Source organism: Heteronotia binoei, chromosome 7, assembly GCF_032191835.1.
Source record: "Heteronotia binoei isolate CCM8104 ecotype False Entrance Well chromosome 7, APGP_CSIRO_Hbin_v1, whole genome shotgun sequence".
NCBI lineage: Eukaryota > Metazoa > Chordata > Lepidosauria > Squamata > Gekkonidae > Heteronotia > Heteronotia binoei.
In genome coordinates, this window is record NC_083229.1 from 41542746 (window position 1) to 41570630 (window position 27885).

Genomic DNA, 27885 nt, shown 5'->3' on the forward strand with positions numbered 1-27885 from the left:
ACAAAGCTTCTGTGCTTTTGTGAGTAAGAGACTGGATACTATTGAATGATAAGAGACAACTGTTGTTAGAGGGACATGATCTCACTATGGGGTGGCATGCATATCTATGGTATCAGACTTGAAGGCCATTCCTATTTTAAGAATCAATGGTTTCGAAAATCCTTGTACCACATGTGGTCATGGTTAAAAATCAGAATTTATCAAAAAATTCCAAGATGGGTCTCTTCAGTAGAAGCATTTACTCATCCAAATCTTCTAAAACTAAATCAGAATTATAGATATGATGATTTGTTGGGGAAAAGATAATCAGTTGAAAACCAGAGAAGAGCTTGAAAAGGATAAAAGGAAGTACTTCTTCACCCAAAGGGTGATTAACATGTGGAATTCACTGCCACAGGAGGTAGTGGCAGCCACAAGCATGGCCACCTTCAAGAGGGGTTTAGATAAAAATATGGAGCAGAGGTCCATCAGTGGCTATTAGCCACAGTGTGCGTGTGTGTGTGTGTGTGTGTGTGTGTATGTATGTATATATATATATATATATATATATATATATATATATATATATATATATATATAAATTTTGCCACTGTGTGACACAGAGTGTTGGACTGGATGGGCCATTGGCCTGATCCAACATGGCTTCTCTTATGTTCTTTATATTTGTGGAAGAACTCTATGAAACTCTCAACATGCCAGAATATCAAAGAAAATTGTTTTAAGATGAAGTACAGATGGTATATAAATGCTAAAAAATTGGCAAAGATGAATAACAAGATGCCAGACAGATGTTGGAAATGTAAAAAGCATGAAGGTTCTTTCTACCATATGTGGTGGAGTTGTGAAAGAGCTAAAATGTTTTGGCAGATGATTCAGCAAGAGATTTCTAAGATCTTGGGATATGAATTTAACAAAGTTGCAGTGACTTTTCTGTTAGGATTACAAATGGAAAAATTTCCAAAAGAAGACAGAACTTTAATCTGGTACTTGCTCTCAGCTGCTAGGACATTGTATGTGCAGTTATGGAAGCAAGAAAAAATACCAGAGAAATGGGATTTGATTGTTAAAGTTATGACATGGAGTGAAATGGATAAGTTAACAAGAACTTTTAAGAGACTATGATTTAGAAGTATTTAAGATGGAGTGGAAGAAGTTCAGAAGATATGTAGAAAAAGAATGGAAAATAAAAGGACATTGGACAATTTTTGATAATGATTAAGTATAAGTGGGGGGAAGATATTAACTTTGGTTCTTATTAATTAGGGGTACCTTTTGAAATGATGTTTTGAATTTAGTACACCGGCGAGGGTCAAGTAAAGGGGGGAGGGGTAGGTAGAAAGTAATATATGGGATTTTAAAAAAGTAGTTATTAATGATATAAAAAATTGAATATATTGCCATATGTTACTAATAAAAAAATGTTTGAAATGAAAGAAGAAGCAAGAAAATACTGGATGAAATTCTATGCCTGGTTAGACACTCAAGACTCTTAAGATTCTCTGGTGTGAACTTATTTTTCCTTTTTTCCTGTATTTTATATTACAAAATTGCCTTTACTGAAATTGTCAAAACCAATAGATATCTTAACTAGAAGATTTATAATATAAAATATTAAAATGTTGATGATGCTTAGCTTAGAGATAATAATATGGGACAATTTATGTAAAGAAAGTATTGCAGATGTAGGCTTGTATTCTTTGAAAGTATCTTTATGCAGAATAAGGTTGAAATGTATTGTGCTCTCTATTCCCTATCTCTACTTTTTCTGAAACTAATAAAAGTTTTTAAAACTAGAAAGTGCCATAAAGTTTAGTGTTCCCTCTGAACTGAGTTAGTGTGAGCTAGCTCAGTTTTTTAGCCTCTGCTTCACACATTTTCATCTTAGCTCAGGATAAATGGCCCCAGAGCAAACTAATTTATGCAATAGCTCACAACTTTAATGCCAGTAGCTCACAAAGTAGAATTTTTGCTCACAAGACACCACAGCTTAGAGGGAGCATCGAGTCTCAGCTGATTTATGGTGACCCTATAGAGGTGAACAAAGGTGGTTTGCTATTGCCTGCCTCTGCGAAGCAACCCTGGACTTCCTTTGCGATCTCCCATTCAAGTACTAATCAGGGCTGACTCTGCTTAGCTGATGAGATCCAGCTAGCTTGGGCCATACAGGTCAGGACTATTAGAATAGCAAAACTGAAAATGAAATTGTGATCAAAGGATTATAACTATTGAAGGATGATATCTTCTTTATGTTTTTATAATTTTTGCTAAAAGATCCAGTCTGTTCAAGCAGCCTCCTTCTCAGTCTTGTTTTCCCTAGCTTCTGGCATGTTATCTACAAAAACTTGGAAAGTAATGCAAAAATTCGTTGGAAAGACATATATGGGATAGAAATCATGTCTGTTTGAAAATGGTTCCTTATGTTTATTGCGATGGTTGTCATTTCAAGACACACCTTGCCCTTAAAGAACATGACTTGTCAATGTACAAAGTTAATGTTTGATTGCACGTCTACCAAGTTTCTGTGAAACTGCCAAGTGCTTTTATGGACAAAGGTAGTTACCACCAAGCTGGGCAGGTGTATAAATATATCTTTTTCGCAAAATACAAGGTTTTCACACACCAGGTAAGAGATTATCTTCTTCACATAATTTCTTTTAAAGATTTTAAATCCCGACATGGTTTATTTTAATCAATGTAGCAAACTGATTTCTTTTTGTTTGCTTTGGGAGTGCTGCAGTCCAGGTTCTGTGAGGTGTTTTTATTTTTTCTTTCAAAATCTAAAACCAAGTTCCTTTGTTGTCAGCTTATCAAATGTATTTTCTGAATGCAGTCTTCTAAAACAGTGACAGATATTGGAAGAAGAAACCTACAATGAATACCTTGCCTTTTAATGAAAGCAGCAGTGAGACTCACTCGTACAACAGAGCATAAGATGTCTGTCGGATTCCTTCCATTGTCTGCCATTTTGAATCCCCTTGTGATTTAAAGTGCTTTCTCTGTTTATTATTTTTCTCTTAATATTTTGTCTGACAATCTAGTTTGCCACATCTATGGCAGTATTTTTTTTCTGGCCCCAAGACTAGCCCCATTCACTTCCATTATGTGCCAATATGAGGATACCATTTGCACTAGTGAAGCACAGTAAGCACTAGTGAAGCATATCAGCAAATGACAACCATGTCCCTCTGAGAAAGGGCTTCCTGTCTGGAAAGTCCTTGATTTGGAGCAATCCTGAGGTCGCAGCTGAAGACAGTATATTCCTCTCACAGGACTAGATAATGTGCTTGCCAGAACCTTTGAATCAGCTCTCAGGTAAATGTGAATCTCTAGGGATGTACAAATCTCAGTGGTGGTACTCTGGTACACCCTCTCCACAGAGTTTTACCTGGCACCCAGATTCAATTCGGCACCCAGATTCAATTCTTTCAAGCATGAGGCAAAGATATTATCATTCACTAAATCATCCTAGACCTTGCTACAGTTTTTAATATTATTATATGCTTCCTGTGTGTAATTCTGCCATACAATAAATAAATAACTTACATGCTTGGCCTGTAAGTTTATGCCCCTGTAGGCTTCTTGGGGGGCGGGGATGGCATAATGGGAAATGAAGGAAAGAAAAGAGTATCCCTCTCATGTGGCTATTTCATTGCTATTGGGAATACATCTCATTTGCATCAGCAATGTGTGGAAAATAGAAATGTCTCCAACTGAAAGCCACTGTAGCTTGTTTTATGGTTAGCTGTCTTTTCCTGTTATGCAGTTCTTTATTCTATTATTATTATTAGTACTAGTACTAGTAGTAGTTTATTTATATTCCGCCCATTCCCCCATGGGGGCTTAGAGCGGAGTACATCATAGTAAAAACGAACTCACAATAAAATCAGAGTAACATCACAATAGAAACCAATTACAGTCTTTAGTAAAAGTACAACAGGATAGCCCAGCAAGATGATATATTGTGGTATATTTCTGATGAATATTGAGGTGGTAGAGTAGGCTTGGTGTATTTCTAGTGGCTAGTCTTGCACTAATTTATTTATAATATTTATATCTCACCTTTCATCTGTGGAGATAACTGGCTCAAAGTCACTAACAAAGCGACAAGTTGCAAACACACAAAACCAAGGTGACAATCCATTTTAAAAGGATTTTAATTGGCTATTGAAATTTTTTACACACTGAAAGCCACCTTGATAATTTTGTAGAGAGATGCCTCTGAGTTTATTAGAATCTGCCCTACTGAGATCTAACATACACATGTGGCTATGAACTTCCTTCGTCCCCCGCAACAAAAGGAATTCTAGCATGACATGGTCACTTCCCCCTAAGGTCCCCACCACCTTCACCCTATCTACCATCTCTTGCTTGTTGTCAATATTGAGTATGTCTGAGCCCCTTGTAGTGTCCTCCACCATGTGATGAATGAAGTTGTCAGCTAGACAAGTCAGGAGTGTGTGTGACTGAAGACGCTTTGCAGAGTTTGTCTCCCAGTATATATCAGGGAAGTTGAAATCACCCATAACTGCCAAGTCATATTGTCTGAATACCCTGTCAAGCTGTTCAAAGAGGGCAGCATCAACCCCCTCATCCTGGTCAGAAGGTCTGTAGCAGACTCCAACCACAATAAGTGCTTGTTCTCCCCCCCCTCCTTATCCTCACCCAGATATTTTCCACTGAGTTGTTATGCTTCTCCTCTAGTATTTCCTGACAAACAAACCCTCTCCTCACATACAACACCACTCTACCTCCTCTTCAACCCTTTTGTTTTTTTCTTGAACAACTTATATCCATCGACTACTACATTCCAGTCATGGAAATAATCACATCAAGTTTCTGTAATGATTACTAAATCATATCCCTCTGTCTGCATTAGAAGCTCAAGGTGTTCCTTCTCATTGCCCAAGTTTTAGGCATTGGTACATAGACACCTGAAGCCCTGAACCTTGGGCTCCATTAGATCCAGCCCTCCCAGGTGGGTCTCGGAGATGTACAATCATAGCACTGTGCAAGATGCACTACTAGTCTCTCTCCACTATCTCTCATTTACAATTCCTTCACCATTTAATAGTTCTGTTCCCTGTTTATTTTATCCTTTTAAGGTTTTGTCTGCAATCTTTTCACCACTAGTTTCTAGTATGAGGGAAAAACTCTTCTATCTCTTTTCTTCCGGCCTCAAACCTAGGTTCCCTCCCTTCCATTAAATGACAATTAAGAAATATGAATTAGATGCAAAGGCTCACAGGTATGAATTGCACAAACGAGACATAAAAAACAGAACAAGGATTTCCAAAAAATATTGGGATTGCAATATCTTATAGCATTTTCTTTTTTTAAGGAGTCAGTATATTGGGCCCTATCAAGATGTTTAAGCCATATGGACTTCACTTTTTGTGTCTCCTTTTCCTTCACAAGGTAAGTTGAAAAAGCTCTTCTTTTCCTTCAGTGAATTTGGTACATGTGAGAAAATAACTACTTTCTACTGTTGTACACTGTGGCAATTACAGATATTAAGACAGGAAGTATATTTGACTGATTGTGTTTGTAATTATACTATTTGTGATCTGTCCCAGTCCTTAGGATCATGATAGGAATAATCTTCTCCTTACAATAGATATGTTGGGAAAACTGCCTCTCAGCTGTGTTTTTGAATGCAGAGGAGATTTTTGCAGGCATTTCTGCATGATTTCTTGGTGTGCATTAAATATTGTGTTTGTCGTGAATTGTGCTGTATCTACTGAACGCTACTTGAATGCCCTCCTTCAAAGTGGTGTTTCTTCTGCAGAAGGAATTGCATTTTCCAATATACAAAATATTGTCCCAGAAAAATGTAAAACTGCCCAGAAATATATTGCGTTAGAATTGTTGTGACTGCAAGAGAGTAAGTGGCATCTCTTGTGGATTTTGTTTTTTTTGGGAGGGAGGGGGTGGTTGTGGCATGAACAGGGCCTTTTTTCCTGGTGGAATGTGGTGGAACGGAATTCCAGAACTTTTGTGGAAACAAATTTCACAATAAATTGTTTAAAAGTACAGGGTGGACACCCCTGTGTTTCTCCTTCATTTCCCTCTTGAAAGTTCTGGTACCTCTCTTTCCAGAAAAAAACAGCTCTGGGCACGAGGAAGAGCTATATAATACATGTACTATTTGATTAACTTTTTGGAGGGGGGGGGACCTTTTTATTTTCCATATATTTGAAATTGTTCAGAGGCTGTTCTCTCTTCAGTTGTACAAGACAAGTGCAAGAATGCTCATATTAAAAAGTTCATGGAAGTTTGTGATGGTAGACCTGTCATTAATTTCTGTTCGTGAACAGGGCAAAATTCCTGATGAATTTTGCTTCATGGTTTAGTCCTGTATCCATCCCTACACATATAGCAATAGCACAGCACTAAAGCTAGCACCTTAAGGAAATGTGCAGCCATTTTGAGAGACTTTTGGTTTGACATTTTTTTAAAAACCACTGTTTGGAGTTGATAAATGTCCACCTTTCCTGTGCTGGTGAGTGCACATTCCATTGGATTTACTTAACATGTGGGAGAGGGGAACAGTAGTAAGGCAATCTCTTCCCAAACACAGACAAATAAGCATGCACTAGGGTTGCCAAGTCCAATTCAAGAAATATCTGGGGACTTTGGGGGTGGAGCCAGGGGACTTTGGGGGTGGAGCCAGGAGACATTAGGGGTGGAGCCAAGATCAAGGCTGTGTCAAGCATAATTGAACTCCAAGGGAGTTCTGGCCATCATATTTAAAGGGACGGCACACCTTTTCAATTCCTTCCTTCCATAGGAAATCATGGATAGGGACACCTTTTTTGGGGGCTCATAGAATTGGACCCCCTGGTCCAATCTTTTTGAAACTTGGAGGGTATTTTGGGGAGAGGCACTAGATGCTATACTGAAAATTTGGTGCCTCTATCCCAAAAAGCAGCCCCCCCAGAGCCCCAGATACCCGCAGATCAATTCTCCATGATTTTCTATGGGAATAAATCTCCATAGGGAATAACAGAGTTCCCAGCAGACATTTCCCTCCCCTCCCCCTGCTTTCCGACGACCCTGAAGTGGGGGGAGGGGCTCCAAACTGGGGGATCCCCTGCCCCCACCTGGGGATTAGCAACCCTAGCATGCACACACACTACTGGCATGGAAAAGATTCTGCAGAATATTAAGCTAAAAGTTACATGAGCATGTAGGATGTTCAGCCTCTTTGTGCAATAAGACCTCCAACTGCTAGCTTTTGAGAAGTTATGTGAGCAGTGATAGCTGAGGAGGCCTTGGGAATGCCAAAAGTATGCAGCTATTACTATGGATTGCATCCCATCTGAGAGCAGGATTGCTATGGAAAGGCAATGCCAGACTTGTGTTTCGGGGGACTTCTAAAATAAGTTGAATTTTAGTTCATGGAATTAGTCACCAGAAACACCTCTGTGTCTGCCTTCATTGATTATGTCTGCCATTTTCACACCTGTAGTGGGTAAATACCCACCCTCTTTCCGCATCCTCTGCCATTGAGGAACAGGAGAAAAAAGACAGGCAGCCTCCACAGTGACACTCTAGGAATTTCCTCATGTCTTTATGGTCTTTAACCATAAGATTAGGGGAAGTTCCTAGAGCATCACTCAGAAGTGCCATCATCCCCCCCCCCAAAAAAAAACCCCACCCTTCCCAAGTACTGCCCTCAAAATCTCCAGGCATTTGCTGAGGCAGTACTGGCAACCCTGTCATTGATGGTTGGTGCAAATGGACTAAACCTAATCTGCACCCAGTCCACTGTTTTCATCAGGCACATGTACCTTGATCTAGCACCTCCTAATCCCCTAGGAAAGAAAGGAAAGAGACAGAGCTTCCTTTGCCCAGCTCCCTGGATCCCATGGGAGAGATACAAAGAAAGCACCTTTAAGACCAACAAGTGCTAAAGTTTTAAATGTGCTTAAAGTTTTTTTTTAAATCTTTAATTGTGTTTGTCTGTGTCCTTTATAAAGTTTATATCTCTGCTATCTAATCTTAAATAGGAACACACATGACCCAGCCTGACATGGCCTTGCAAGGTCTCATTTATGTCAGTTCCAGCATTCATAACAAATGAGTTTGACACCCCTGCAATAGGTGATTGGCAAGGCAAGATCTTCCTGTTGCCTTCCATGGAAGATAAAACTTTGGCACCAACCAGGTTTGCCAGTCTCCTTTTTCAGCAGGATGTCTCCCATTTCCAGTGGTAATTTCTGCCACTTCTCAGCTGGGCAGTAGGAAGAATGGGAGGTGATTGATATTGTCCTGATGCCATCACATCTCTTCTGGAGCAACCCAGAAGTGATGTCATCATGTTGGGCTATACTCTAGCATTCACCCCAAATTCCAGTTAAACTATATAGAGCAGGGGTGGCCAACAGTAGCTGTCCAGATGTTTTTTGCCTATAACTCCCATCAGCCCCAGCCAGCATGGCCAATGGCTAGGGCAGATGGGAGTTGTAGGCAAAAAACATCTGGACAGCTACCATTGGCCACCCCTGATATAAAGCATTTAAGCTGAATTCTGATGCATTGCCAGTGAAGTAATGATGCCATTTCCTGTTGCACAGGATGTTGTCACTTCCAGTCACACTGGAAGTGAAATCTGTGCATCACTGACAGCATCATTACAAAAGCTGGTGAGGACCTCCCTCTTCCAGATGTGTATCCTGCCAGTTACCAGCCTTGTGCTTGCAACCTCTGCACCCATAAAAGCAAATATATGTATTAAAATTTGGATTTTTTCATTTAAAAATTGAAATTATCTTCAGAAATATGGCTCCATCAATTTTGGATCAAACAAAAAGGAGCCTGGGAATCATGTCCCATGTTGCACTTCAAATGTTTATTGCCCAGGATTTTGCCAGTAGACTGTTGAAACCCAACTTTGTTGCAGCTATTTCCTGTAGGACTCGAGCAGCTGCCAAACAGTATATGGGACAAAGACACAGAAAGAAGTGCCCCTCCTCTCTGCTTCATTAAATAATGATTCATGAGGCGTTTAGACATTTTACAGCTCATATAAAATGTTTTGAATTGACAAGGAAGGGCCTATATGCTGATATAAGAACTGAACTTTGCACCCTGGAAGCTGAAGGATTAGACTTTGATCTTTCCAAACATGGCATGTTTCCCTATAAAATATGACAAATCCCTTCAAAGATGAAATCCCATAAAAATGTTGCTTAGACGTACAAAGCTCTATTTGTCTCTTTCACCCCCTACTAACATCCTTTAGGCCTTGTGATGCAAAAGAAGCTCAATCAAAGTTCTTAAACTAGGAGATACTTTTTTTAAAAAAGGAAACAATTGGGAGTGAGCAGTTGGGATGGTGATCATGCTTCTTGTTGTTGCTCCTGACCCCTGTGCCTTCATCTATGCAAAGCCTATGCGTGTACAAGTGCAGGGGTAGAAGTTCCTTTCAACTCCAGGCTGGGAAGTTCCTGGAGATCTGGAGGTGGTGCCTAACGATGATGGGGTTGAGGAGGGAAGGGCATATATAGCATCAGCTGAAGCATGCAGAGAACTGTTGTGGTTAGACCATTTACTAAAGAATTTTGGAGTTGATGAGAAAAAGTCAATTCAACTTAAAGAAGAAAAACAGAGCTGCATTAAGATTTCTCAGTCAGAAAAAATGGTTGCTCATTGGTGTGAAGTTTCACTGAGAAGGGCATACTAGAGATGGAGTACTATTAAACAGAAGAAATGGTGGCTGACACTGAGAAGGGCATACTAGAGATGGAGTACTATTAAACAGAAGAAATGGTGGCTGACACCCTGACCAAGGCTCTGTCAAAAGCCATTTGAAAAAGTATGAGATAAGCTGAAAAGTGAGAACTGTTGCATGTGAGGTTAAGAAAGAGTGTCGGATATTGTAACTCAGAATGCAAGAAACTCTGGAAGGAAAAGGGTTAAGAGACTTCTCTCATTCAGGTACGCTTGGCAGTTAGCCCCACCCTTTTACCATTTAGAAGCTGGGCCTCTTTGGCTGTTGCTTGCCTTCTGTTTCATCTTTTATAGAACCTCTCTTCTTCTCTCTTACCTGGGCTTGGAGGTGTAGCAAGTAACCTGTTTGAAGTTAAATGTATCTACATAAATAAGTCATGTACAATGTGCTTAAATTTTTTATAAGTTTAATTCCTTGTTAGCATTGGAGTCAGATCATCTTTGTAATTTGTTTGAACAACATTTTCTTCTTAACTGGTAAAAATGGAAACTAAGGATATTATATTTTCAAGACTTTTTTTTTTTACATTTAACCCAATATGAAACACACACACACAAGTTAGTATCTTGGCCTCTCTATAGTATAGGATATGAATAAATGGTGGCAGCATGTGAGTGGAACAGAGTTTGTGCCCCCACTCCAATACCTTTGTGAAGTGTTTGAGGGCCTGTTGACTAAAGTGGGGTCTGGGCTAGCCCATCTGCTGATGTCTCTGTAAGAAAGAGAGAGAACCTGAGACGTGAAATGGTCACAGCTCCCTAGAGATTTTAAAATAGACAAGAAGGTGTGACCTACTTGTTACCCTGAACCAGAGAGAGAGAGAGAGGTTATGGAGGGTGGTAGGTAGGGATGCCAGCCTCCAGGTGAGATATGGGGATCCCCTGGAATTACAGCTCATATCTAAACTACGAAGATCAGCTACCCTGAAGAAAACAGATGCTTAGAAGGGTGAACTGTGTGGCATTGTACCCCACTGAGGTCCCTGTCCTCCCTAGGCTCCATCTGAAAATCCCCAGGAGTTTCCCAACCTCGATCTGGCAACCCTACCCACCCACCCCCAATCTGACAACCCTCTGTGGAAGTGGAGAACGAGTGTCAGAAGGTGCTTCCCTCATAATGGTGTTGTTCTTTGCCATTTGACCTTAATGTTTTTGTTCTTATATTGGGCAGTGAAATATACAGCTTACTTTTTATGTTCTTCCAGATTTGTAGTGGTAGACAAAATGTTAAGAGTGTGGGGAAGTGTTGAAAAATACCTTCAAAAAGGAGTTGTGAAACAGGCAGGTATGTGTCGAATCAGAAGAAGAGAAATCAAAATAGAAAAGGTGTTTTAACAGTGAGAACTGGTGAACAGACAGGAGCATTACTGGATTTAAAACTAAAAAACCCTAAGATGGAATGAAAAGGCATGAGACATATATCTTTGAAGGTGTGAGAGCCAGACATGGTGCTTTCCTGTAGGAATCAGGCCTAGTTGAAGTTCATTTAGCTGGAACCCATGGGAAAGCTTTTTCGTTCATTGCCCCCAGATTTCACAATTTCCCAGGAGATGAGACTGGTATCTTCCAGACTGGACTGAAGACTTGTTTTCTGGAAAGCTTTTGAACTGGAGTGAAAGTGGGATGACACTTAATTTTATTTTACATTGTTGAGTGTTTGCTATTTTAACACAAGTAGGGGGCCTGGAAGAGCCTTCTGTGATGCTCCCTCTAAGCTGTGGAGTCTTGTCAGCAAAAATTTTACTTCATGAGCTACTAGTATTGAAGTTGTGTGAGTGAGTGATTTGGTTACTGCATAAGTTAGTTTGCTCTCAGGGCATCCTTCCTGAGCTAAGACAAAAATATGTGAGCCAGAGGCTAAAAAACTGTGAGTGAGCTCACACTAACAAAGCTTAGAGGGAACACTGGCTGCCACCACTCTCGTAAGGGTCTGCCTGGGAGGTAGGCTTCCCAATCCCCAGGTCCCAGCGGGGATCCCCTGTTTTTACAGGCTTCTCCCTGCCCCCAGCCAGCTGGTTGGCGGGAGAAGCCCCGCCCCCCACAATCACCATGTAGTTGTAGAGCTCCTGCAGGTCCGTTTTTAAAATATGTGCCTTTAAGGCTGAGCAGGAAGCAGGAAACAGGAAGGGCTTCGGAGAAGGGCCCCTCCCTTTGTTTTGCTTTCATTTTCAGAGCAAGTAAAGTTCTGCAGGAACAAGACCCAGTAAGTATTTGTGTGTGTGAGAGAGGGAGGGGACAGGGGATTCCCTGGTTTGGAGGCCCTCCCCCCGCTTTAGAAAGCGTGGGGGGGGGGAGGGAAATGTCTACTGGGCACTCTATTATTCCCTATGGAGAATGATTCCCATAGGGAATAACAGGGAATTGATCCGCGGGTATTGGGGGCTCTGGGGGGCTATGTTTTTGAGGTAGAGGCACCAAACTTTTAGTATAGCATCTAGTGCCTCTCCCCAAAATACCTCCCAAGTTTCAAAACAATTGGACCAAGGGGGTCTAATTCTATGAGCCCCAAAAGATGGTGCCTCTATCCTTCATTATTTCCTATGGAAGAAAGGCATTTAAAAAGGTGTGCTGTCCCTTTAAATGTGATGGCCAGAACTCCCTTGGCGTTCAATTATGCTTGTCACACCCTTGTTCCTGGCTCCACCCCCAAAGTCTCCTGGCTCCGCCCCCAAAGTCCCCAGATATTTCTTGAATTGGACTTGGCAACCCTACTGGGAGGGCTCAGAGCATCCACCCAACTTCCTTCTTGCAAGTACCTATCCGTGACAGAAGAGACCTGAGGACCCAGGCAGTATGACAAGAAGTCTATTATAAGTGCTCTAGAACAACAAGCAGGTAGTAAAACATTTAGTGCAGAGTGAATATAGAAAAACAGTAAAGATTGGCATAAAGAAAGCAACAGTCCTAATGCAACCAGGGCCGGCTCGCCTACTAGGCAAACTAGGCAGTTGCCTAGGCCACTGGTAGGGTGGGGTTGCCGAATTCAGCTCCCCCCCCCCCCGGCAAACACCTAGTTTGCCTGCTCCCCAGTCTCCTCTTCCCTCCCTTCCCCGCCAGGTCTATTTCAATGCCCAGGAATGGGCGGTCGAGGAGGTGGGGCTGATTGGGGTGACAGGGTGTGGCGCTGCGAAGGGGACGGGTGGGCTACGAGTCTGCCCAGGGTGCCATGCAATTTGGGAGGGGAAATTCTATGGTACAATAGAGGCTGCGGGGGACTTGGCAACCTTAGCCTTGGATCAGATTCCTCCCTGCTGCCTTCTCTCCTGCAGCCTTTTCCAGAGAGAACAACTTCCCTTTCCAGCCAGGCCTATTTATTTGTTTCTCCCAGGTCCCACCCCATTGGGCAAGTTTTCCTTCCAAAAGTTCTGTTTACCCAGTCAGAGGAACAGAAGGGATCCTGGGATATGTAGGCTTACTAGTAACTCCTAGGCAGGCTTCTCCCTGCCCTCTAGGCCACACTAGGTCTAAGATCATGGCAGCTGTTTTCAGTTGATTTGCTGAGAATCAATTTCTTATTAAATTATGTATTAATCCACTTGCTACCCACGTCTGAGAACGGATGGGTGTTCTGGGGTGGCTTGGAGGTGTCTCAAAAAGCCATCCCGGAGCCTCCACACGTTCACCCGCATGCCGCCTACATCCCATCCATCAGGCGGCTGGGCGCCTCCGCATGGGAAGGTGACCCAGAAGCCGGATTCCTTTTTTTCCCCCCCTCGGAGGGGGGGCAAGTGCTGATGCGCACGAATGCTCCAGCACTCTGAATGGTTTCTTAAAAAAACAACAACCCGGGAACTGCTTGGGGTGGCTTGGCAGTTCCACACAGCCAAGTCGCCTCACTTGTGTCCTTCCCCATCCAGACGGCGGGGAGGTGACTGACGGCCAGCTCAAAAATATGCTACCACTTTGGAAGTGGTAGCTTTTTGATCTGGTCTTGGGTGCCTGGAGGACAGAGTGAGGATGGGAGGAGAACAGCCGGTAGATGTTGCTGTCTGAACAGATTTTTTGGGCCGACTTCAGAGGAGTCTCTGAGTTGGCCCAAAGTGCTTGTGTGGAAAGGTAGCTTATAAATATTCTTAATAAATAAATAAGAATTCAAGTTAATACTTTAATTAATAAAAGGCACGGCTTTTTTGTAGAAAACGCCGAGCAGAAACTCATTTGCATGTTATGCCACACCCCCTGATGTCACCATTGTTTCACACAGGGCTTTTTTGGTAGAAAAAGCCCAGCAGCAACTCATTTGCATATTAGGCCACTCCCCCTGATGCCAAGCCAGCTGGAACTGCATTCCTGTGCGTTCCTGCTCAGGAAAAGCCCTGGTAAAAGGTGCTGGTACTGACCTTTAAAGGTGCTGGTACTGACCTTTAAAGCCCTATATGGCCCTATCTATGGGACCACCTCTCCCCCCACATTCCCCTGAGAGCACAGCATTTGGGAAGTCAAAATCTACTTTCTATCTACAGCCTAAGGGAGGCCAGGCTAAGTTCTACCAGGGACAGGGTCTTCTCAGTGGCAGCACCAGCACTATGGAATACCCTCCTGGAGGCCATAAGGGCCCTGGGGGACCTTTCTCAATTCTGCAGGGCCTGTAAAACAGAATTGTTTCTATTGGCCTACAACACCTGAGATGGGAGACAGCTGCCACATCCTACAAGAACTGAGCAATTCCATCTATTGTTAATTGTCCAGCATCTTAAGAACCTAGGGTTGCCAAGTCCAATTCAAGAAATATCTGGGGACTTTGGGGGTGGAGCCAGGAGACTTTTGGTTGGAGCCAGGAGACATCGGGGTGGAGCCAGGAACAAGGGTGTGACAAGCATAATTGAACTCCAAGGGAGTTCTGGCCATCACATTTAAAGGAACCGCACATCTTTTTAAATGTCTTCCTTCCATAGGAAATGAAGGATAGGGGCACCTTCTTTTGGGGCTCATAGAATGGGACCCCCTGGTCCAATCGTTTTGAAACTTGGGAGACACTTTGGGGAGAGTCACTAGATACTATACTGAAAATTTGGTCCCTCTACCTCAAAAAACAGCTCCCCCAGAGCCCCCGAAACCTCCAGATCAATTCCCCATTATACCCTATGAGAATCAATCTCCACATAGAGAATAATGCTCAGCAGATGTGTCCCCTCCCATTTCTGGCAACACTGAAGGGGGATTGGCCTCTCTACTCACGAGTTGCTGCCAACTTCTTCAAAGTAACACAGACACACCATCCCAAGAGGAAGCCTTTCAATCAGCAACTGAAGCCTCCGGAGGTAGAAACGCACATGGTCCAGACTCCCCGAGGAGATGCCACCCGGCAGCCGGAGAGGATGCAAGGACTACAAGTCCCAGCATGCACCTCGCGAAGGGAGACCGGACTGGAGCGAATAGCAGGCCGGCAGTGGGCGGGTCTTTGTGACCCGGAGGAAGGGAGAAGCCTGAAGCCAGGCAGGGAAAGAGACACTGCGCCGTTCCACCCCCCCACCCCCGCTATCAGATTTTTAGAGAGCGGGGGATTAGGCTGCTAATTCAGGGGTCCCCCGGCAGGGCGGGGGGGGGTGTTGGGAAGCCTATAAGAACCACCAACAGTGATAACGAAGCTGTAAAGATCTAATTTAAAAGAACTAATTATGAAATTGCATAGCCTTCCGAGGAACCTATGGAAATTCGCCATTAATTTATGTAGTGCTATTGTGATTATATTTGAAATGATTTTAATAGATTTAGGATTATATTGTTTTAAAAGATATTTGACTGTTAGCCACCCTGAGTCCACTTGCAGAGAGGGTGGGATATAAACATAAAGTAAATAAATAATAAAACCTGGGACAGAACAAAGTATTACATATGAATTCCATTTACTAGCAGTACATAGTTTTTAAAAAGTCATAAGAAAATGCTGGTAGATGAAGAGAGTTTGTGCCTGACACAAACCTTCAGCTTCACATTATGTATGCTATAATTCTATGTTGTCATTCAAATGAAGGTTTAAAAAACTAGTTTTCTAGGGCAGTAGAGCACGTGTGTTAGGAATGGATGTAAAACAGGCTTGCTCTTATGATCTCTCTTTATAAGATACCTAGCATAGAAATCAGCCTTTGCACACCATATGTACATGCAACATGTTAATGGCTTACAGAACTTGAGTCATCACATCATAACTCTTCTGTCACCTCACATTTAAAAGGAATATGTTTCATTGATTACTAAACCAGGGCAGGGGGATAAAGCTACATATAATAATTGCATACAATCAGTGCTAGATTAAACCCTGCAGAGGCCCCTAGGCAGTCAAAATCTCAGGGGCCCTCTCACAAATTATCTCAGAGTGTCCACCTTGCAGGAAAGAGGCAGTGAGAGGCCAACTTGGTGACGATGCCAACAGCAGCCACACCAGGCAAGTCGGCCAAAGAGCAACTTAATTGCTGGCTGCATGTGCAGACTGGGAGGACTGCAAGCAAGGGGAAAACTGGGGGGGGGGGGGGGGGGACCCAGCCCGGGCTCCCTAAAGGCTGAAGGGAGACATATCTATCTATCTATCTATCTATCTATCTATCTATCTATCTATCTATCTATCTATCTATCTATCTATCTATCTATCTATCTATCTATCTATCCTATCATCGCCTGTCTTTCTCTCTTGGACTCAAGGCAGATTATAACACAGTGAGTAAATACAATTGACAGATTAGACTTCAGTAAACATGCAGTAGGATTAGGGTTGTAGAATCAAAGTCTAAGAACAGAATTGAAGCAAAACATAAGTATTCATGACACATTCAATGATACAAACATTACATTGTAGGATCCAAGTTTCAGCAAGTTATACACATAATTACAGACCACAGTCCCTAATAATTTTTCTAGATAACTTCATGAAGCCTGCTGCTTCTACACCCACAGATTGAGAGTCAGTTTGGTGTAGTGGTTAAGTGTGTGGACTCTTATGTGGGAGAACAGGGATTGATTCCCCACTTCTCCACTTGCACCTGCTGGAATGGCCTTGGGTCAGCCATAGCTCTCCCAGAGCTGTCCTTGAAAGGGCAGCTTCTTGTGAGAGCTCTCTCAGCCCCACCTACCTCACAGGGTGTCTCTTGTGAGGAAGGAAGGTAAAGGAGATTGGGGAAGGAAGGTAAAGGAGATTGAGATTGAGAGTAAAGGGTGGGATATAAATCCAACATCTTCTTCTTTCCTTAACAATGCTATCCTATTGCCTGCGTAGGAAAGCCCTCGTGAATAATTCAGTTTTACATAGTTTTTGGAAAGCTGTGAGTGGGGGGCCTTCCTGACTTTATCGGGCTGGCCATTCCACAAGGCGGGGATCACAATAGGGAAGGCACATGTTCAGGCAGTTGTTGATTTTGCAGATTGGCACCTGCAAAAGACCCTGCTTTGATGCTTGAAGTTGCCATGGCAGAGCACATGGGAAGAGGCAGTCTTGCAGCTATGAAGGTCCAAGGCCATGAAGGGCTTTGTATGTGATCGCTAATGTCTTTAATCCTAATTGCAGCACATGTATTTAAATAAACAAGATTAAAAGCAGGACTTTTTTTCTGCTGGAGCCCACAGGAGTGGAGCTCTGCCTGGGTTGGCCAGGGCTCCGGGCTCCAGTTGGCCTGACCCACCATGTGGCAGTCATATGGTCCCAGGCCAGGTGATGTGGCCTAATATGCAAATGAGCTCCTCCTGGGCTTTTTCTACAAAAAAAACATTGGTTAAAAGTAAGCCAAAATAAACATGCAAAATAGCTGGATAGATTGTCAGGGAATGTTGGGTATGTTCCAGGGCATACCATATCTAAACAACTGTATTCTTTCATGTGTTCCTGCCCAAAAATTAAGATAAGAGGGAGAGACTCTCTTGGCTGTCCCATCAATCAAAGAAGTGGCAGCCCCACAATTATGGAGCATCCTACCCAGAAAGGTGTGCGTGACCCCCTCACTTTTGATCTTGATCTTCAGAAGGCAGTTGAAGATTATCTGGTTTAGGACTATATTTGGTCAAGTTCAGTAACTGTCCTAAGTAGTGGTTTTTAATTTAAAAAAAAATAATTAAAATTTTGGTTTTGTATTTTACTACATTTTATTTGATGTGTTTTATCTAAGTTTGTAAACCACCTTGAGCTCCACAAGAAAGAAAGAAAGCAAATCAATGTTTTAAATAAATAAATATCCAAATAATATTTGAACAAAGATGATGATATTGGGTTTATATCCCGCCCTCCACTCCGAAGAGTCTCAGAGCGGCTCACAATCTCCTTTATCTTCCTCCCCCACAACAGACACCCTGTGAGGTGGGTGGGGCTGAGAGGACACTCTCAGCAGCTGCCCTTTCAAGGACAACCTCTGCCAGAGCTATGGCTGACCCAAGGCCATGCTAGCAGGTGCAAGTAGAGGAGTGGGGAATCAAACCCGGTTCTCCCAGATAAGAGTCCGCACACTTAACCACTATTCCAAACTGGCTCTCAGTCATCTGGGGAACATTCAGAACAGAAATCCACAAAGAAGAATCTTATGGAAATACATTTCTTTCTCTTGTTCCAGTCCCCAACTAAGAATGTGCATCTGCTGCTGCTACGCCCGCAATGAGTTACAACTATTCTTGCCAGAATCATATATGAACATATGAAGCTGCCTTATACTGAATCAGACCCTGGGTCCATCAAAGTCAGTATTGTCTACTCAGACTGGCAGCGGCTCTCCAGGGTCTCAAGCTGAGGTTTTTCATGCCTATTTGCCTGGACACTTTTTAGCTGGAGATACCGGGGATTGAACTGGGACCTTCTGCTTACCAAGCAGATGCTTTACCACTGAGCCACCATCTGCACTGACAGGTCAGTGTTTAATTCCTGCTAATTAATACGGAAAATACTAATAATCTATTTCCCTTCTACTCTTTTCCACAGATTGTTTGCCAAGATCTAAGTGGCCCTTTACAGGACACTATTTTTTTTGTTCAAGAAGAAAATAGACGAGTACAATATTTATATCAGGTAATTTCATGTAGCAAACTTTCACTTTTATTTGAAACAAATGTGGAAATGATTGGAGATATCTGAAAACTGTTTCTAAAATTAAATATTGACCAAAGTGGGAAAAAAAAACCAAAAGAAGTTTTTTAACAGCTCTGAGATTCTGATTTCTCTTTTTTTCCTGATTTACTAGTTTACATTTGAGCATCCTGTTGTCAGTTTAAGACTGACAGGTGAAAAAGAAGGCATCATAGACATTTCCCCAAAGGAAGGAGTTCTGTATGTGAATGGGTCTCTAGACTGGGAAACAAAGACTGTTTACAAGTTGCAGGTAAAGCAAATATATGAATCAGGTTATTTTGCTTAACAAAAAACCCTACTGCGTGTGTTGTTCTGTTTCCTTCCATTCATCAGCACTGTTCACTTCAGGGCTAGCATCAGCATTGATTGAGTCAAGGTGGTGCAGCTGCCAGGGCCTGGAATCTCTGGTGGGACCTACCCACACCTTCTGCCATCTGTCTGCAAGCCCTTCCCCATCTGTTTGTTTGAAGTGCTCTGCCACCCATGCTGCCAGTTATCCAGCATCTTTGGGGAATGGCACTTGGTGCACAGAGGCAATGCTGGTGGTAGCCATGGCAGCAGCATTCCTAGCTGCATGCACCAGCCATTGCTTTTGGGGAAAGGGTGTGCAGGTGGTGCAGGCAATTGAGTATGGGCAGTGGAAGGGCTTACAAGTGGAGAAAGATGGGGGGGAGCAAATAGGTGTGTGAAAAGTTATGGGGGGGCTGGTGGTGGGCAAGTGAGGGCCTCTGGGCACTATCTTCTCAGGGCCCTGCAAAACCTGGAAACAGCCCCAGATTAAATTACAACACAAAGTTTTATGGACAAGAAAAACCCTCTACACAGGGTTGACTGAATGCATGAGTAGGGACATGTATTAACTGAATGCATGAGTAGCGTGAGTATGTACCATGTATTGACTGAATGCATGAGTAGGGACAGTGGGCACCAGGAAATCTGCAAATCTTAGTAATGTGGTATCATCTACAATTGTTAAAGTTCCTTCCACCAATTTTCATTTCACCTCCATCTAAGTCTAATCCAGCTGTCCTTATGATATGTTCTGTATACAGGTTGAAGAGATAGGAAGATAAATTCATCCTTGTGTAAACCTTTGTCAACTGGAAATCATTTTGTTTCTCTGTATTCTGTCCTAACAGTGGCTTCATGTCCAGAGTATAGGCTATGCATCAAAACTACCAGATGCTGTGGTGCACACATAAATTTCATAGCTGGGGGTGTTTGAATTTGGGTGCCTCTCAATTCCCACCAGTGTTCTAAACACTACACTACGTTGTCTCTGTTGAGTTCTCTGCGTTGTACCATGTAGGACGAATGTGTCAAACTCATTTGTTATGAGGGCCAGATTTGACATAAATGTGACCTTGTCAGGCCGGGGCTAGGGATGTGCATGGAAAAAAAATTAATTAAAAAATGGTTTTGGGTTGATCAAACAAAAGAAAAATCATTATTCCCTAGGAAAGCCAAATCTCATATTAGGTAAAGGAAAAAAAACCTGGAAAAAAATGGTATTCCCAATTTTTTTCGGCTCCGTTATACTCTATGGACTATTTTAGTCAATGGCAAAATCCCTCAGAGTACATTCCATGGGCTGGGGGGGAGGGGGTTTGAGCGAGAAGCACCAAATTTGCTGGGTATCTGCTGGAGCCTCTCTCCAAAAGAACCCCCAAGTTTCAGAAAGATTGGACCAGGGAGTCCAATCCTATGGGCACCCAAAGAGGGTGCCCCTATCCCAATTGAAATCAATGTCTGCAAAAACTCCATTGGTTTCAACTGGGGGAAAAAATGACTAAGGTCAAATAAGAAAATCTCTGGCCTTAAAAACTGTTTTTTTCAGTCAGCAGCAGAACCAGTGCATGTGCCCAGCAGAGGCAATGCTACTATGGCATTGCCAAAAAAAAATCCCAACAGGACAAAGATCAAATTGGGTAGGAGGGCTTTCCTGTGAACCATTGTTGCCGATCTCCAGGTGAGGACTGGAGTGCTCTCCAGGTGGCAGAATCAGCTCCCCTGGAGAAAACAGCTGCCTAAATTAGGGTTGCCAGCCTCCTGGTGGGGCTGGAGATTTCCTGCTTTTAAGATCTTATCTGGCCTACTTACAGGGGAAGTGCTAAAGCTCTATGCCAGCAATGTTACTCAAAGAATTTCCTGTCTCAAACCCTAATTATTTTTAAAAGCCTACTAATAGCCCTAACTAAGTTGCAAAAACTCAGAAGCACCCACTGAACAACTCTCAGACCAACTGGCTTGCCCCTGAAAAACAGTCTTCTGGAAGTCAAAACTATGATCCCCATCAAAGCCATTAAACTTTTTAAAAAATACCTAGGCAAGGGCAGCCTCCCCACCACCCAAAGTAGTCCCCCCTTAACAGCCCTCCCTTTAACCCACTAGGCAAATTTAAAAAGACCTAACAGGAGAATATTTTTAAGCATTGCCTGGCAAACCAGGAGATGACTTCCACAGGAGTCAGGAACAGGATATTCTTCCAGAAATGTTCAAGGAATTCAGTAGCAGGGTAATGCTCTCTGGCCATGCACAGAAGATTTTCAAAATGTGAAAAATCCCCTGTGACTGACATGCACTTCTTTGGCCCTAATTGTCCATCTCTCCCTCCCCACCCCCCTTCCTGCTGGCTGCTAGGCCTTACAAAGGAAAGCAATTTAACTATACTGTGTAATTAAAGGAAACACAAAAGCATGATAAATTACATACTAGCCTTGTTTTTAGCTATTGGTTTATTTCAGAAGTCTATTCTGCTAATCCATTCCTAAGTATGTGTGAAATTATAAATATTAACCATTCTAGAGCATTTATTCTTATTTGCAGTAAAATACTAAACTTGTTGCAACAAATTCCTCCCCTCCCTCCATTCCCCTGATTGAGTTCAAACTGATAAAACAGTTGTTAACTCGATGGCTGAGAGATTGAGGAACACATTGAAAATTTTCAGACCTCTTAATGGATTCTAATTGTAGAGACAAAAGAAGATTAAAGATTCTTCTGAAGTATGCAAGGAAGAGGAGTATTCTTCTCTCCTTCCCTCTGCCATTCTCCTGATTCCTGAAAAAACAAGCCAATTTTTTTTTTTTTGCTTTTTCTCTGGTATGCTTAATTCAGCTACCAGGTCAGATCAGATAATCTGACTTGACTTTATGAAAGCCTAAAATTACCAAAAAGGACATTTTTCACTTTTTTTTTTTAACATTTTACCTTTACTGAATGCACACCCCTAGGTCAGGCCATGTGTGTCATAAAATGTAATGCCAGGCAGGGGAGATATAAACTTTATAAAGGACACAGACTGACACACACACTCAGCCTAATCCACCTCACTGTTTTGCTGCTATTCCTTATCTAAATAGTTCACATTGCTTTCCTACTGAGAGACTGGATCATGAAAGCATGAATACAGCATGAAGGGGAGGCAAACCAGAGAGCCCTGGGATAATAAGCCAACAAAACTCTCTCTCTCTCTCTCTCTAGCAAGGCTGAAAGCTCATATCGTGAACAAAACTTTATTTGCCTTAAAGGTGCTTTGTATTTCTCCCATAGGATCCAGGGAACTGGGCAAAGAAAGCTCTGACTCTTTCCTTCCTTCCCCAGGGGAGTAGGAGGAGGAGGAGGAGCCTCAGTCAATAGAAGGAAGAGAGGCTTGGCTCAGTAGCTCTGCTGTGTGATTGAGAGACCCTGGCAAAGCAAGGTGCACCCCTTCCTCCCCAAGGGAGGAACCTTAGCCAATAGAGAAAATAGAGGCTTTTCTCTGTAGATCCTGTGCAATTGATCTGGCCTGGAAAATCAAGTTGTGATGCAGAAGGAAAGAGAGGGAGAAGGAAGCAGACAACAGTGAGTTGCTTGTGGGCCTGATAGGAGCCCTCAGGAGGTCTGATTCAGCCCCCGGGCTGCATATTTGACATCCCTGCTATAGGAATATAGATATGGATTATTGTGATGCACTTCGTGCATGTCCTTGCTGATACTAGCTGCAGCCCGTGAGATGTAACAAGGCTGAAAAACTGCACAATCACATTTCCATCTCCTGTAAGGTGTAGTTTTACCTTAAAGCATGCATGAAGGACACAATGAATTGACTTTGCTTGAATCATTTCTTTCTCTTCCCCAACTTAGGTGGAAGGGCTAGATGCAAATGGTATGAGAGTGAAAGGCCCATATTCCATCACTATAAACGTTGAAGACATCAATGACAATCCACCCCAATTTGATCAGAAAGTATACTATGGCATAGTGAGGCAAAACTCTCGCCCAGGTATTTATTTCCATATGTACTTTAGCGTTCAGGATTACCTTGTACTGTTTAGAGTTCCAGGGCAGACAACAACGCTATATTAAAATAGGATTATTAAACTGTGGCCCCCACTTTGATCTCTCTCGGCTTGACTTCACGAACAAAGATTTAAGAAGGGTGCAGTAGTCCACGTCAGCTGCAGGCTCGCTGGTGGCTGACAAGACCAATGCGGGACAGGCAGATCCGGCCACAGTGGCTGCAGGGAAAAGTCTGATTTGGGGTTGGTGCTGTAGCAGTGTGATTCTTCCTCAATCTCCTTTTGTCCTCAAGACCAGCTATGCGTGCGTTCTCAAAGGAAGAGACAGCCTGGTGGATGGTGTGCCTCCATGCTTTGCGATCTGAGGCTAGGTCAGACCACTGGTGATGGTTGATGCGACAGGTGCCAAGGGATTTCTTCAAGGAGTCCTTGTACCTCTTCTTTGGTGCCCCTCTATTTCGATGGCCGGTGGAAAGTTCACCATACAGAGCAAAGTTCCCCCACTTTGATAGCACAGGCTAAACTGATCTAATCAGACCTCATAAGCTAAGTAGGGCTGACCCTGGTTAATACTTGAATGGGAGACCCCCAATGAAGCCCAGAGTCGCTACAGAGAAGCAGGCAATGGCAAAACACCTCTGAACATCTCCTACATTGAAAACCACTTGTCAGCTACAACTTGATAGTGCTTTCCATCACTGCATTAAGCTGTAATGCTTTCCAGTGCTGTGAGAGACCATAAAAATGTGGATGAGTTAAGGAGCCTAAAGTTTCATTGATGTTTCCCATTATGTTTCTGTTGACTGATCTTTCAATTGTAATAGATGATGATGATAGAAACAAACAAATCTCCTTGATCATGAGAACTGTTCATTTATTCCTACTCCCTTTTAACCTTAATCTGTCCACATATTTCTTGATTCTTCATCTGGATTGGCCCTTTGTGGTGTCTCTATCATTCTGGAAAGAGTGATGGCTAAGCTTAAATCAGGAAACCACATATCACTCCCACAGGCCTCTTAGTGAATGATGAAATCTTTCTGTTCCATCCTCTCATGATGTGTTTCAATCCAAACAGGAAAGCCCTTCATGTATGTCACTGCCCATGATCGTGATGACCCCAGCACCCCACATGCACAGCTGATCTACAGTATTCATCATCATTTCCCCAACCCCTATCCAGAGATGCTTTTTCAGATTGACAATGTTACAGGAGCAATTTCTACAACCCCCACTGGTAAATAAATCTACTCTTGATAGCAACAAACTCAGACTACTAAGCGTGGAGCTCTGTTCCATGTGGTTCTATGGTTCTCTACCAGGTTGGGTTTTTTTAATTATGTAGTCTGCTGAGGATGGTGTTTGAAGGGAAGGTCAGAGTGGGAAGAGAAGGGCTAATGAAACCCACTAAAATTTACCCCCACCAAGTTGCTTTTATCCCTGCTCTGAGAAACTGGTAGGTAGTTGTATATTTTACCCCAGCAGGATTTTTAAAAAATAGCTTGGGGGTGATTTAATGTGATTTGAGCAGTAGTTGCTTCCACACAGGGGTTGAGAAAGGCACCCCTGCTTTAGAAGCATCAGAGAGGAAGGTGGAGGCAGGTGGGAACACTTGGTTGTTATCCCTGCCCCCCCTACTTGTTGTGATCCATTGCATTGGTGCAGAAGCACTGAGAAAACCACACACACACTGGCAACCACCACTTTCCTCTTCACAGCTGACCAGTGTCTCTCAGTTGGGATGGGAGGGGCATTAAAGGGCTTAAAAAGGAGGAGAAATGTGGAGCTTAGCTCAGTCCCGTCCTAGATTTGACTGTGGCCTGCTGGCAGAGCTTCCAGATGAAGGCTGTACTTGCAGACATCCCTTTAAACCAGAACAAAAGCACCCCCCCCCCCCCATGTAGAAGCATGTTAATTCTAACTATGGTTCCCTCAAAAACTACAGAAAGAAACTGTGGTTTGAAGTGGGTATGCAGATCAAGGCATTCAATGGGGGCAAGGACACTCAGAGACACTCTATAATTTTTCCTGTTCATATGAAGTATGTAAGGGTATATTAAAAATCAGTAGATCCTGGATTCCATAAAGGGAGCCCTGTTGCCCTTTTGTGAGCACCCATATTTGCAGATTATGCGAATACTAGGGGCCCTGATTAGCTTTAGCTGTGACTAGTACTGGCAATCATGTAGACCTCAGCCACGGTACATCAAGAAGAATGGGAAGTAGAAACCTGTTCTAGAAAGAAGGAATAGGGGCGGAATGTGTGTTCTGAATTACTAACTGTGGTTTTTCAGGGTATCAACATTGTACCTACACCCAGGGCTTTTTTAATTAAAAAAGCCCAGCAGGAACTAATTTGCATATTAGGCCACATTCTTTGACACGAAGCCAGATGGAACTGCATTCCTGTGCATTCCGGCTTTAAAAAAAAGCCCTGTCTAACAAGCAAATAAAGGAAGAAGGAGAAAAATCTAGAGAAGATTAATGGTACTCAATTTTCCAGTAACTGACATCTTTCTTCCTGTGAACTTTGTACCAGTTTAATAAGGTCATTGTGCCATATGTGTTTTCTTTATTTTCTAGGGGCTACTAAATTAAATCCCCAGGATATGGATCAATTTATCCTCGACATTTTAGTGCAGGATATGGCAGGACAGTCTGTGAATTCTTTCAAGTCTAACGTCGATGTTAATGTCACTGTCATGGAAAATCTGTGGAAGGCACCTCCACCTGTAAAGATCACAGAGAATTCTACTGAACCTCACCCCATGATCATCGCTCAGGTAGGTTCTTGCCATAGCCAATGAGGTGAATAGCAAAACAGGACTGGTTCTGCAACCAAGTCACCCAAGCAACTGCTTGGGATGGCTCAATGAGGAGGCTGCTGAGGCGTCTGCAGGCGCTGAGCTAGCTCTGGGACATCAGCAGCATGGGAAGCAACTAGCAGACCCACCTGGGCTTTTGTTACTGCTGGCTGGATCCAGGAAGGAAGTGAGTTTGCTTTGCCTGGGTTGATGAAATCAGCCCTAAGTTCAAAATTCCAATTCCCCATTTGTTACTACACTGAATTCTTTCAACTGATTTGCTTTGTGTATCCTCCACATTGATCCTTGAGCGGTTCGCCTAAGAAAGGACAAAGTACCAGTATTGTACTTTTATATCTTATATATCAATGTCTTTTATGTCAATAACCCAGCATTAATAAAAAGGGTTAATATTATATCTCAGTACATCAAAACCAGAGCTTTAAACCTGTACTTTACTGTGCTTTATTCAGGTGCAGTGGAATGAGCCAGGTGCCAAGTATGAAATCTCACAAAGGGAGAAACCTGCTATTGAACTCCCATTTACAGTGGACCAACATGGGAACATTTATGTAACTGAACCCCTGGACAGAGAAAAAAAAGCCTTTGTAAGTGTACAGAAGAGCTCAGTGCAGGCACTCTGAAGTAAAAGCATTCCCTCAATGTCTGGAGACTATTACAACAGCTGCTGTTATTACTAGTATTACAATTGTAGCCCATTTTCTAATTTCTAAACTGGGCTGGTAGGTGGAGTATGTAACTTTCCTCACTATTACATGGAATGGAATGTTGCTATTATCCCTAACTGTAACATTTCTATTGCAGTATTCATTCTTTGTATCGCCAAAGGATAAAGATGGAGATTGGCTGGCCTACCCAGTGACTGTTAATGTCATAGTGCAAGACATTAATGATAATCCCCCTGTGTGTGACAAAGCTCTGACTATTTTTGAGGTTCAGGAGAATGAACGTGTAGGTAAGAAAGCTTTATATCAGACATGTGATGTTCCAATCATTTGGAATTCAAACAGCTGAAACGAAGCCTACTATTATTCATAGTATCCTTGTCCAATATATGAAAGCATGATCACTTGGTATTTAGTGTTAGACTATTGTGTGTGTGACCCATTCTACTTGGGTTTGCCTCTGAGAATCAGCTTCTTACTGTATGCCAGTTGGTGGGCAACCACCTTCTGCATTAGCTAATGCTCCTCAGTCATCTTCATTTACATTAAAATGCATTGAATAATAGATCTACAAAGGCATGGATGAGAATAGTGTATTCTCTCCTTTATAGAAAAGATTGCAGACCCCATATCAGATACAGGTGACACAAAGCATCTCTTTCCACCAAATCCAGTTCAGGAGCAGTGCAGGACCTGGACTGATCCATGTTTTATGTCAGATTCAGTAGAGCTTAATCTATCTCTCATATATTTCACTCAGGACATCCAGCCTCCCCACTAACATCAGACAAGTCAGAAATGCTTTCAGTGTCAGCCTCTTCCAGCTCACCCATTTGTCCATAGCCTCAGTGGCAGCTCGGCAAATCAATGTTTTTGTCATTCCTGTTCCTCACCACTGAAACCACCCCATAGCCTCTCATTGCTCCCCAGAGTAGATAATACTCCTTCCTGGTTCCCTGGGCATTCTTAAAAACAGCAGGGCAAGTTGTCCTCGCCTAATGAGGTATCCCAAATATTTGTATCCAAGGACCCAATGGGGAATGAGTGTTAGCTGCTCTGAGGAGAGGGGGTTGGCATGATGGATGCTGCTATCTTCATAATCTTCCACCTTAGCCACTGCCTCATTTTGCCTCATTGTAGAACTGGCCATGAAGACCTCCAAACAATGGTTCATAAACAAGACAACTCCTGACTTGTTTGACTGAATGAAGTCTAGAAATGAGTGTCATCTACATGTTGATGACAGCTACCTCCAAAGCTCTGCACATTACTTCAAATATGGCCAGGGGAGATCATTATGATTACAAACTCAGAGTGGCTCTCTATCTTTATCAACTCATTTT

General features: G+C 42.7%; 1 protein-coding gene across 1 annotated transcript in view; it reads left to right on the forward strand.

The window, feature by feature from the left end:
- Positions 1–5337: 5337 nt before the first annotated feature.
- The window catches only part of CDH17 (cadherin 17), a 39088-nt gene continuing 16540 nt past the window's right edge, over positions 5338–27885 (forward strand). Inside the window, exons 1-8 of the mRNA XM_060242945.1 lie at positions 5338–5415; positions 18626–18712; positions 18885–19022; positions 22898–23036; positions 24131–24289; positions 25636–25835; positions 26330–26464; positions 26682–26832. Coding sequence (XP_060098928.1) covers positions 5365–5415; positions 18626–18712; positions 18885–19022; positions 22898–23036; positions 24131–24289; positions 25636–25835; positions 26330–26464; positions 26682–26832 — 1060 coding nt within the window. The 5' untranslated portion in view covers positions 5338–5364. The remainder of the gene's footprint in view (positions 5416–18625; positions 18713–18884; positions 19023–22897; positions 23037–24130; positions 24290–25635; positions 25836–26329; positions 26465–26681; positions 26833–27885) is intronic.